The 12,887-nt window shown below is 36.7% G+C and overlaps 2 protein-coding genes across 2 annotated transcripts in view; both read left to right on the plus strand.

Moving 5' to 3' along the window:
• The window catches only part of LOC127625133 (unconventional myosin-Vb-like), a 91,715-nt gene extending 87,402 nt beyond the window's left edge, over positions 1-4,313 (plus strand). Inside the window, exons 35-39 of the mRNA XM_052100220.1 lie at positions 573-723; positions 885-1,179; positions 1,297-1,471; positions 1,576-1,656; positions 1,965-4,313. Coding sequence (XP_051956180.1) covers positions 573-723; positions 885-1,179; positions 1,297-1,471; positions 1,576-1,656; positions 1,965-2,117 — 855 coding nt within the window. The 3' untranslated portion in view covers positions 2,118-4,313. The remainder of the gene's footprint in view (positions 1-572; positions 724-884; positions 1,180-1,296; positions 1,472-1,575; positions 1,657-1,964) is intronic.
• A 4,457-nt stretch (positions 4,314-8,770) lies between these two features.
• On the plus strand, positions 8,771-12,169 carry LOC127625405 (interleukin-7 receptor subunit alpha-like). Its single transcript, XM_052100687.1, has 8 exons — positions 8,771-8,953; positions 9,384-9,498; positions 9,706-9,854; positions 9,945-10,087; positions 10,181-10,331; positions 10,586-10,691; positions 10,892-10,964; positions 11,086-12,169. Exons 1-8 carry the CDS (start codon positions 8,845-8,847, stop codon positions 11,416-11,418), a joined length of 1,179 nt encoding a protein of 392 aa, XP_051956647.1. The 5' UTR covers positions 8,771-8,844; the 3' UTR covers positions 11,419-12,169.
• Positions 12,170-12,887: the final 718 nt, after the last annotated feature.

Here is a 12,887-nt window from a genome sequence, read left to right on the forward strand (position 1 = left end):
ATTACCATATTTAAACCCATTCCATAGAATTCTGTAGTTTTCCCCATCAAATCAATGCAGATAATGCTAAAAACGATTTTGTATTTGTATTTTTTGGGGTGATTTCTCCTTTTCACCCAATTTGGAATGGCCAATTCCCAATGTACTTTAAATACTTGTGGTGGCGTAGTGACTCGCCTCAATCCGGGTGGCGCATCTGAGCAGGCGCATCTGAGCATCCGCATCTGAGACAGTCAACCCTGCGTGACTTGTTGAGTGCGTTGCCACGGAGACATAGTGCGTGTGGAGGCCTCACGCCATCCACCGCGGCATCCACATTCAACTCCCCACGTGTCCCACCGAGAACGTACCACATTATGTGTGACCATGAGGTTACCCCATGTGACTCTACCCTACCTAGCAACCGGGCCAATTCGGAGACCTGGCTGGAGTCACTCAGCATGCTCTGGGATTCAAACTAGCGAACTTCAGGGGTGGTTGCCAGCGGCTTTACCACTGAGCCCCCCTCTAAAAATGATTTTGGATGGCCTTTGTCTAGATCTGTCTGATTTCACTCTTGCTTCTCGTCATAGACGTTTATGACCCAGAACTCTGCCAAGCAAAATGAACACTGCCTGAAAAACTTTGACCTGGCAGAGTATCGACAGGTTCTGAGTGACCTTTCCATCCAGATCTATCAGCAGCTTGTTAGAGTGGCAGAGGGTATCATGCAACCCATGATTGGTGAGCACTACAAGACACTTCATGTTTAAGAATCTTCCATCTGTACCTGTGTGAAAATTCTTAAAAATGTCTCCTTTTGTGTTCCACAGAAGAAGAAAAAAAGCTTGTCTGGCAATATGATATATTTCATCATGAATGTTGTTCTTGTTTTATTTTGCTAGTATCTTCAATGCTTGAGAGTGAGAGCATCCCCAGTCTGGCCGGTGTGAAACCTATGGGCTACAGGAACCGAACGTCTAGCTTTGACTGTGAGGATGGGGGACCGCCGGGCTACACACTGGAGGCCCTGATTAGGCAGCTGGGACAGTTCTACACCACCATGGCGGATCACGGCCTGGACCCTGAGATCGGTGAGCAGGTGGTTCGGCAGCTCTTCTACTCCATCAATGCAGTGACCCTCAACAACCTGCTGCTGCGCAAAGATGTTTGCTCCTGGAGTACTGGCATGCAGCTCAGGTACTGAGAACACATCTCAACACTAAACCCAAACTGTGTACTTTACTCTTAAAAGTTTGCATTCAGTCATCCTTCAATCACTGTCATGTTGTTCCAAACACTCTGTTGTTATCTCAGGTACAACATCAGTCAGCTGGAGGAATGGCTGAGGGGAAAGAATCTGCACCAGAGTGGAGCTATATCCACCATGGAGCCTCTGATCCAGGCTGCCCAGCTATTGCAGGTGAAAAAGAAGACCTCCCAGGATGCCGAAGCCATTTGCTCACTCTGTACCGCCCTCAGTTTGCAGCAGGTAACACCTTAGACTGTCCATTTGCATTCAACTCTTTCATGTGTTTGTTCATTTATTGATTTTTGTTTATCTGCTTTGTTGATCATCCCCTTATTTTGTCTTAGATTGTGAAAATTCTGAACCTGTACACACCACTAAATGAGTTTGAGGAGAGAGTCACTGTTTCCTTCATCAGAGACATACAGGTAAACTTCTTCAAACAGATACTGTACTATGGACAGCTTGTGCAGCTGCCGTTCAGATAGTATGTGTGCTTGCAAGATGCAGCGCAACGAAGAGAACACTAGGACAGTTAGTCTCTGTATAAGTCTCTTTTCATTGTTCTGATGCTTACTGCACATTCTGAACAAACAGATTTCATCACTTGCTAAATTACAGTATAGGCAGTCAGTTCTAAAGATCAGATCCAAAACGTATTTGTTTGCCATAGACAACATTTTAGATGGCTTCTCTAAACTACTTGTGTAATAAAAACAATCATTCTCTTCCACAGAATCGTCTCCAAGATCGGATAGAAATCAACCAACTCCTGGTGGACACCAAGCACACCTTCCCTGTTCTCTTCCCCTACACGCCCTCAGCACTCAGTCTGGAGACCATACACATCCCCGCCTCCCTCAGCCTGGACTTCCTCACACGGGTCTGAAATCTCAATCTCTCAGTTTCATTCTAAAGTCTGCCGAGTCAGACCTGCAGCCTGCAGAGAGAAGCTCAGGCCCACCGCAGATCTGCTAAACCACGTACTAACATCACCATACGTGTGGCTGGGATTTACAGTATTAGCATTTAATTAAGATGCACAGTCTCACTCAACAACTAACTATGGTGTCGAGACACTGTAGTTTCAGTGTGTTCAGTGGGGGATTGAGTCAGGTTGGCACTTGGTGTATATAAGCTGTCTGCTTTTTGAATTTCCTTGTATGACACTCGACTCTGGTTTCCTCTGGGGTCAATTTAATAAACGCAAGGCTACAGGCCATTCTTTCTGTAGAAAAGAAGTTGGAACACTATTTGGACGGATATGTCTTTCACTAATTCTTATGATTAAATAACTTTAATCATTCAAAGCACTCACCGTGCTCTCCCATCTAATTAGGTGCTAAGACCTATGTATCAATATGAAAATGCAAAAAGGTCTGCACTCTAAAAATATTTTATTATGATCAAACTGGAGATAAAAAAAAAATTGTATCTCCTGTTTGAGCTTAATAAAAGTATTTTTAGAATGCAGACCTGTTTGCATTTTCAAATCACTTTAATTGATTATATGAGGGGTTTGGGCTTCTGATAAAACGCTAATGCATGATTTATGTGCCAGCACATATATTTATCTGTATTAGTATGCACTGATTTGTGTATTTTATTCCTTTTGCTTGTATTGATGCGCGCTCTCATCTCAGCTGCACCATTGACCTGTTCACAGTGATTTTTCTTTCCTAGATTTACTTTTAAAGTTATTACCAGTTGCCAAGATTCATTCTCACAAGCTCTAGCAAAAATAACCAGGAGAAATCTCTGCATTGCAGTGGATCAGTCTCTCCAAAATGGGCTCGGACTCTTTTAACGCTTTTTTTTCCTCTGATGAGGAATAATGTTCTTTTCTTTTGGAGACACAAATGCAGACACATGGGGGACCTGAATTGGTTAAAGCCTTCAAAGCAGGCCCGGTCTGGTCTTCTGATGGACAATGACAAGTTGAAATATGTGGAGCAGAGAGAGGATGTCTGTTTATGAGAGGAGTTTGAACTGGGATATTTAATAATCTTAACAGAAATCAAATGATTGCTGTTTTTTGGGGAATATTGACTGTTCTGGAGGGAAAGTCATGTGTAAGATGAAGAAATGTATGTTTGATGATTTATTTGGTGTACAGGAAAGAAGACGTACTAAACTCCTATTTGACTTGTACTTTTGCACAGCTCTATAAATTATTATGTGTAATCAAATAGCAATAATCACAAGCACTGTTTACTTTTTTTTTTTTTTTTTAAATGAGAAGAAAAAATTATTATGACCATTTTATAAACATCTTTAACAATCGATTTTACTCCCTTTTTCTATGTTGAAAAGACTAGTTTTGCCAACAGAATGAGCTGTTCTGCAAGAGCAGTTCATGTCAAAATCTGTACTTTGGTATTGTTTCAAAGCCATAATCCATCTTTACATTTATATAGATTTTTGTGTTTCCAGTTGAATGAAACAATGGTCTCTGGTTTCCATTGTGCAATGCCTGTCAAAATTTATACAAAGCTGTCAAATTCACATGTATCGCACTATTGCTCTCTGGATATCACTTTCTGGATTAAAATAGTTATTTGAATGCCAATAAAGTAAAGCCTGTGGATTTTCAAAGTTGATTAATATGTAAATGTTTAAATGTTTTTGTGTCTTGAAAATGTTGTCTTAATTTTTTACTGCCCTCTACTGACTATATTTGTAACTACCCAAATCTGTGTAGTGTATAATTACGGAAGCGGTTGTATCACGAGCCAACAAATATATTTTTCATAATTACTGCTAATTTCACTTAACACTCATACAGTTGAGGTAGAAAACATGTTTGGTGTGATTTAAAAATGTTTAAACTGTTTTAAAAAATATATGTTTGAAGTTAAAGAATTATCTCTAATATTTTGGGTGGGCTAGGGTGAGACCCAGGCCCACCCTTGGCTATGCCACTTTTTCAGCCTAAGATCCCGGATCAAATATATTTTACTGAAAAGTGACAGAATCCATCTTTTGCTGAGCCCTGAATTAGCCATTCAGAATCCAGGACCAGAACTGTTTGTAAAATAAATGTATTATGTCAAATAATGTATTAATATGCAAAATAAAAGGCCTACTATTTAACAAATTTGTAATTTGTCCCCCAGAAGTGCATATCTGACATATTTCCTGGTCATCTTGGGATTGAAACCGGAAGTGTGTAAACAGCGGTGCCTTCAAAGTTGAATGGTGTTCAAAAGTCTTCAAGTTTTTTTGCTATATTCTTTAGATTACTGTAAATGTCGGGACAAGTGCCAAGATAATGAATCGCATTCAAAAGGCGGTCAACATTTGTCCCTGTTGTCTGCCTTTGAATGCGATTCCGATCAAATCTCAGATCTTTTTAACTCTATTTTTTATATATATATATATTGGATGCATTCAGTTAAATGCGGCATATCTCCCAGTCTCTCTTGCTGCTTGTGACTTCCTCAACAGGGTCTTGTGAATGTGGCTGTGCACTTTTTCCCAGACACAAGCCATGTGGTAACTGTCAAAGGATAGCAAGACACACACCACATTCATCTGGCTTGTCTGCTAGAACTCTGTTTGTGGTAATGTTTTCACACAAAGTCATTACGCTTTTTGCAACGCAAACTAAATGCTCCTTCAAGCATGGCTAAGGACTGTACACCCAAACATTCTGTCCTCATTTGCTCACCCTGATGTTGTTCCAAACCCATATGACTTATTCCGTAGAACACAAAGGAGATTTTTTGTATGTGTAAAAGAAGATCCAATTACAGGGAATAGTGACTCTGGCAAACATTATGTCTGACTTCTCCTTTTGTGTTCCATGGAAGACCATCAATAATCATAGGATGTTCATTTTTGGGTGAACTCTACCATTTCAAATAAACTTTATTGAAACAACAACTACTTTTTACTTTTTTGGGCAGTTATGTTAAGGTCAATGCATCAGGAGAAGTCCATCCACAAACAACGATGTGATACTCAGTTTCCATGACTCCAAATTTTGTGTTTCATGTAAACTTTCACTTTGCTTGAGAATCATAATGAATTCAGCTGTTAAAAAAACTACATCCACACAGACACAAGTCATCATGCAACAGTCTAATGCAGAATTTCCAAAAATTAAAACATACAATGATTTTAAATAAGAGCATTGTATGTTTATTGCTGTCATGTTTTATATAGGACAATCTGCCAATTTTAAAGGGTTAGTTCACCCTCTGTCATAATTTTCTCACCACCATGAAAAGAGAAATTTTGAAGGATATTCTGGTCATGATCCGCCATGCTCAACTTGGCATGAGAAGAGAAGCAGTGATGACCAAGTCATTAACCAGTCAGTCTCTTGAGTCTGGTCAGTGAATCATTTGATCCAGTTCACAAAACCAGTCTTAATGATACATTCAAATATCGATCTGATCCGGTTCTTGAGTTCTCTGACTCAATTATTCTCAAGCCAACAACTCTCTGAAGGAGATGTTTAATCATGAATCTTCTTCTTTTGGCTGCTCCCATTAGGGTTTGCCACAATGGAACATCTGTGATCCCTATATTTGACTTGGCACAGGTTTTATGCCAGATGCCATTATGTTTTATCATGAATAACAGTTTAATTTCAGTCAGTTCCTCATCCAAAGCAAACATATGACTTCAGAAAACTTGGAATATAGTACACGAGTCATATGTACCACTTTTATGATACTTTATAGTAATTTTGCGTCTTTTTGAAGCTTGAAAACGCCAGTCACCATTCATTGTATTTGCATGGGAAAAACAAGCACATTCTTCAAAATTTCTTATGTGTTCCATGGAAGAAATAAAGTCCCGCATTTGGACTTTTCACAACATGATGTGAGTGAATTATGACAGTTTCCATTTTTGGGTGAACTATCCCTTTAAGTTGTGAAGTAACAGTAAATAAGGTTTGAGATTGAGGGTACCATAATGCTCTGCTCTCCCACAGAAACCCATTCGCCTCCTCGCTCCACACACCTGCTCGCATTACAAGAGGCTTATAAGAACTCATGTTTCCCGATCGACCAAAGTTGAGGGAGGAAGCTGTTGTGAGATGTTTTTGAGCGTTTGTGGCCTACAGAGATAGCGTGTGGTTTCAGAGGGGTGGGAGGAGTGTTGGAGGTTCCGTTCTCACCCAGTAACTTAATGCGCTGTTCATCGAATCTCTCGCACTACGCTGGGACTAACAAACTTCTTGGGTAATTGTTTTTGTCACAAACTGAGGGAAAAGATTTCTCACCGTTTCAGTGAAAAATGCTGATGACAGACATTAAATTCAAGGAGAGAACTTTCCCTTTCGCATTTTCTCGTTATCGCATGATCATAGTGGATCTATGGCGTGTTAACCACAGTAGCCAACCACAGTAACCGCCCACACGCGCATTCTAGAGCACTTATATACAAGCAATCCTGAACACCACGTCCTCCCACTGATGTTGCATCAGCTTTAACACTCAAAATCTCATCATCACCTATAGACATTTATGCATTTGGCAGACCTTTTTATGTAAAGTGGCTAACAGTGCGTTCAATTTATCACTTCGTTTGGACTCTGTGAATCGAACCCAAGCTCTGCCAGTAGAGCTTATGGAATCAGACAGCAACTCACAGGGACAGTTGTCTTTCTCCAGCTTTCTTTCATTTAATATCAGTTGTTTAACTGTCTATGAAAGAGATGAAAAGCATTTGAGGTAGATTTTGCATTGATGTCAGCATTATTAAAAGAATATTTCAATACAAGTTAATCTCAATCGACAGCATTTGTGGCATGATATTGATTACCACACACTATATACAGTATAATATATACTACATAATATATTTCTCAGTATATAAAAGTATAGCCACAAGACATAATCATTATAGGCTAAATTCTGTATTCCGTCATGAGTCATGAAGAGCAAACAAAACTTATCGAAACATCAAAATCAACAGCATGTTTATTAGTTACAATATAAACTAAACTCTTAAAAGAGGTGTTTGCAGTAATCTCAGAACCTCTTCTTAATATTATTAATAATTATTCACTATTCTTAGTGCATGTCCTAAGAACCTTTAAGCTGGCAGTTATCAAAATGCTTATTAAGAAGCCACAGCTTGATCCTGGAGAGTTGGCTAATTATAGACCAATCTCAAATCTCCCATTTGTCCATAATACTAGAAAATGTAGCGTCCTCCCAACTATGTTCATTTATACAGAGAAATTGTACATATGAAGAATTTAATTCAGGATTTAGACCCCAGCCCAGTACAGAGACTGCACTTATCAGAGTTACAAATGACTTGCTCTTATCATCTGTTCGGGGCTGCATTCAGTCCTAAAGTTCAGTTTAAGGCTGTAGATGATGAATGGACCAGTTAACATGTATGCAGACATAGGAAAATAGTAATTAAAACTTAAATTCAGAATTTATAATGCTAAATTCTATTTTAACAGTGATTGGATAATGCTGGCCATTACTTTGAAGAATAATTATTTATTCATCTTTACAGAAAATCAGTGGTAATGTTTGTAACATCTCAAAAACATGAATAACAAACATGAATAAACAATTTGTAAAAAAAAAAAAAAAAAAAAACCCACAACTTAGTCCCACTAAGTGGACATCAATTTTTAGGAAAATTATTTGTTCTACAATAATGTTTTTTGCTTGTTTATTAGGTGCTACTAGTTACAAATCAAATGTAATATGGAAAATGCACACAGCAGTCACGATCGTGTTTCAGGAGGTTAAGAGTACCCAGAAAGCTGTATGTACATCTCAGAGATTGTTTTAGATCTTTCCATCCAAGCATCACATTCTAATTAACATCTCCAAAGCATGGTTAATAGATTAGATTTACAAACAGCTGTTTTTGTTTTTTGCTGCCAGATTGAACCATTCAAGATTTATTTTGGGATTACCAATGTTGCCACACCGCAGCCATGTATGTGGTTACTTTGCTGGTCAAAAAGTGAATTATCAGCTCTCTCTGTGCCATGTCTTTGGCAGATAAAAGTACCAGTCCTGCAGAGTCATACAGTAAATAACTGCTTTTACTCATGTACTATTATAAATTCACTTTGAATGCTAAAAAGGTTTACCAATGAAAGGTAAAAAAAGGTTTACCAATCTGCTACAGCTGTTACATATGGTATAGATATCTGATACACATTCTTTTTTAAGTTGACAAAATTTCAGTCTCTCCGTTACTTAAGTGCTCTCAGCGCACCTGTAACGTAAAAAAAAAAAATATATATATATATATATATATATATATATATATATATATATATATATATATATATATATATATATATACACAGTAATGTAATTAATTGATACATCGATTCGAGCAGATTTAAGGTTCCTAATCATTCAAAATTGTGCAGGTAAAATCCAAGTGCATTCACATTTTTCTTTCAGTCACGTGAGATATATTTCTCTCTCTCTCTGTCTTTCTCTCTCCCTCACTCTCTCTGTCTCTTTTTCTCTGTCTCTCTCTCTCGTCCTCTTTGTCTCTCTCTTCCGTTCTCTATCTCTCTCTCTCTTCCTCTCGCTCTCACTTCAGTGAAAGTACCACTAAGAGTTTAAATTTGAGCTACCACTCTTGACAGTAACTGTGTGAGTAATGCAAACATGCATCCTGAGGGATTTATGCTTCACATTACTGGATGGGAGATGGCGGGGGTATTATGGATGCTGTTTGTTTTTTGTCCTTTCATTCTGTCTGAAAGTGGCGATGATTGTAAGTAATCAGAGATAATAATATATAAAACAAAAATATATAATATAATATATAATTCTTATATTTATATATAAATATATATAAAAGAACAGACAGATTCTTTAAAACAACTGTAAGAATTGTAAAGAAAATGTTTTTATTTTCTTAATTTCCTTGTTGTTAACAGAGATTTGGTCAAGTCTGTGGCAAGTGCTTGTAGTGCAACTGTGTGATAATATACACAATTACTATAATTCTTATTAGATAGCATGTATAAATGATCAAGAGAAATGCCTTTGTGAAAGATTCATGTGTGAAAATATATGTATTCTAAGTTTTCACAAGAACCCTACTCATTAAAACAAACTAACAAAAGGCTGCTGACCTTTAGTTCAGAAAGCCACTATAAAAACTCAGTTTATATGTTTTTACCCACTTGATTCATTGATAGATTTGCCTGATGGAGAGATTGTGACCTGTTCATCAAGTTTGACTCTGAGTCAGACCGATCTGACGTGTACGCTGAATAACGAACATATTGAGGAGGTCAAAAGAGCAACTCTTTGGTATAAAATACATCAGTATTGTGGACCAACAAACTTCCAAGAAACAACGTCATTGCTGACTTTGTTTTGATTAGCCATATTTAGCATTAAGTGGTCTGTAAGGAATTTGTAAAGTTCTATCATCATGGTGTTTTTGTTTTGAATGTGCTTTTGAAGCATTGACATTGATTAAATTACAAGTGACAAAACTTTTGTTCCCCTATTTAGCGAAATGAGAGATAGAAGAAAATGTACACATGCTACTCTAGGACCGCAATGCTTCACCTTTGAGAATTTGATCAAATTGTTGGAATATGAGCTCAACGTAAACATGGGAGAGGAGGATATTAAAAAATCCATCAACCTGACTCAACTTGGTAAGTCATTTTTGCAATGACTTATTGTGCATACCACTTTTTTCTGTTATTTCTTCTATAAACAGTATGTCTGTGTCTTTATCCTTACAGTTAAAATTCCAGTACCTAACATCAAAATTGCTGCTTATAGGGAAGACACAGAGGAAGGTGTCATATCAATTAAACACAAACATGACTTTGTAAAAAACCCGATGTTTGAAGTGGAAATTCTGGGGGGCAAACTTGCAAACAAGGTAACACATTACCTCCCGTGAAAATAAAGATATTATCACTTAGACTCACTTTAACTGCATTTAACAGCTATGTTATTGGTTTTTTTTAATTAGTGCTTTACTACTGAAAATCGGGATTTTGCTATTAGCAGGGACAGACTTGGTGGAGATGGTGTTTACTCTATCCGTGTTAGAGCAAAACCAACAGGATTTTTTGACGGCGACTGGAGTGAGTGGAGCTTGAGATCCAATTTCACTATAAAAAGTGAGTGGATGCTTGACTGGAGCTCAGATGTACATTACTTTGTAAAACATGAGATGGTAAAATTGTGTCCATCAGATTATAAGTGAGTGCTTTAAACCTAAGCCAAAAGACCTAAGAAGTTAAGGACTTATAAGAGTTTAATTCATGTAAATTCATGATTTTGGACTAGCTGCAAGTTTCCACCAGTAATTGGGTATGTGAACTAGTTATCAGTTATCAACAGTTATCAACCTGTCAACATTGTGATATTACAGCCGAAGCAGGAAATCTTGAACCTCCGAAGGTCACTTACATCATTATCACCATCTCTGTCATTCTGGTGTTCATTATTGCTTTGGGGGCCTTGCGTTGGAGAACAGAGTGAGTCTGTCTTTGCTTCATTTAAAACATTGACAACAAGCCTTTTTTTTTTTTTTTTTTTTATTTGAATGAGTAGTTAAAGCAAACCTGACTTTTCTCCATAGAAAACATATTTACATGTTTAAGGCTTTTTGGTCTTGTATTTTGGGTCACCATGGTATATATTTTTTAGTTAATATTTAAATGGTTTTCTCATCTAGAATTAAAGGTTACATCACACCAAACATCCCACACCCAAAGGCAACCCTCACACAAATGCACAGAGCAAGGGAGGTAATTCAATGGACTCTACATTAGTCATTTTGCTCATTCTGTGAATATTCAATCCACTTGGACAGAAGTCCTCAAATAAACTCATAAAGAGTCTATAATGAAAATGTTTGTACTTTTTCAGGGCCTTCCTTTCGCTTTCAGTCCTGAGATATATGGTGATGTCTTCATACACCGTGTGGATTACATAGATGAAAAGCCATTTACTGCTGAGGATGAGCACTGCTATAGTCAAGAGGTTTCTGCAAGTTCTCGGCCTGCATCAGTTTGTGAAAATAACACAAAAGCAGATGAGAGGCTTCCAAGAGAGCTGTTCCACTTGAAAATTAGATTGTTAGATGAATTCGATTTTTCTAAGGAAATAGAAAGTGGTGGCTCTCAGGCTGTCACAGCCCCACAGTGTGAATGTAAGGATGAAGCCTATGTTACTGTATCGAGCCTCTTCAAAACACAATGAGGAGGTGAAGATAGGCTAGTTATGCTGCTTGTATGATCAAGGTGTAACCAAGATTATACTGTATATGATGTTGAGAATTCAGAAACCTGGAGCCTGTAACATATATTTGAGACATCTCTCCTGATTATTTTGCTGTGTAATTTAGAAATAATGAATATACTGTAGCAATCATTCTGGGCAAATATACTTGTTTTTTTAGACAGATTTAAATTACAATCAAGCATCATGCACTGCTCATGTCCTCATTGCTGTGGATGACATTTTAATTTTCATTCAGAATGTTTCAGGAACACATGAACTAAGGATGAACCATGATTAATGATCAGCATTTCAAGGAACTTTGCACACTATTATGTTATCAGTGAGTGGAAAAATGCAAAAACAAAAGTTTCTCACATTACTAAACCTTGTGCAGATAGCTAAACATGGCCAGAATTGGCCCCCAATATGTCTAAAATAAATTCACATGTCACATCTACTAACAGAATTCAGATAACTGATGCTAGCCTCAAATATTTGAGCCAGGCTTTTACCCATTAACTGTTTTGTCTATACGCTGAGCAAAGCTGAGGGGTTTCATGTTCTTTATATTGTATTTTGTTAATCTCAGGCAGAATGTACAAAACAAAACTGATGTACACAAGTACAGTGGCACTTTTTCAGTAGTTTCTCTTTTTTAAAAACGCAAATGCTCTTACTGTTAATTTTGTAATGCATTAAATGTATATATATATATATATGAACATTATACTTAATAAATAAAATATGTTGACTAAAAATGTTTTCTTTAATTAATTTACATGCAACACAATGTTACACATGGTACCTTTTTACCTTTACCTAACTAATTTTAAACAAAAATAAATTAAAATATATTATTGTAAATAATTATTATTTTTTTTATTAAAGATTAAAGATTACAATTTGATGATTGAATAAAAAATCTAAGTAAATCTTAACATACTGTAATTCTTGATACCTAATGCATTTACTAACATTAACAAATGCAACCTTATAGTAAAGTGTTACAAAATAATAATAAGCCCCAAGACATACTCTTTGTTTGAAGAATATGTGAAGAATATATTTGCATTTTACTGTGTTCAGCAAGAAAGGGAGGTTTCTTTCAATAACAGTTAAAAACATTTATTATAGCCACTATAAATTTTTTGTAAAATAAACCAACATCTGTTATGACACGCATAACTAAGTGAATCACAACATGATGTAGTTAACAACAGTTAAATACCAAAAGTATTTTACACACTACTTACATTTTACACATGATTATGAGTATTCCGGCTTCTACAGTATTGCCATAGTTCACTTACACTTGATTTGTCTTCAGAAACAACATAATAGGTGTGGGTGAGGAACAGATTAATATTTAAGTTATTTTTTTACTATACTGTATATATATTCACTTTCACATCACTTAATGTCATATGTGATCACTTGTCATTATATCA

Source organism: Xyrauchen texanus, chromosome 31 (assembly GCF_025860055.1).
Source record: "Xyrauchen texanus isolate HMW12.3.18 chromosome 31, RBS_HiC_50CHRs, whole genome shotgun sequence".
Lineage (NCBI taxonomy): Eukaryota > Metazoa > Chordata > Actinopteri > Cypriniformes > Catostomidae > Xyrauchen > Xyrauchen texanus.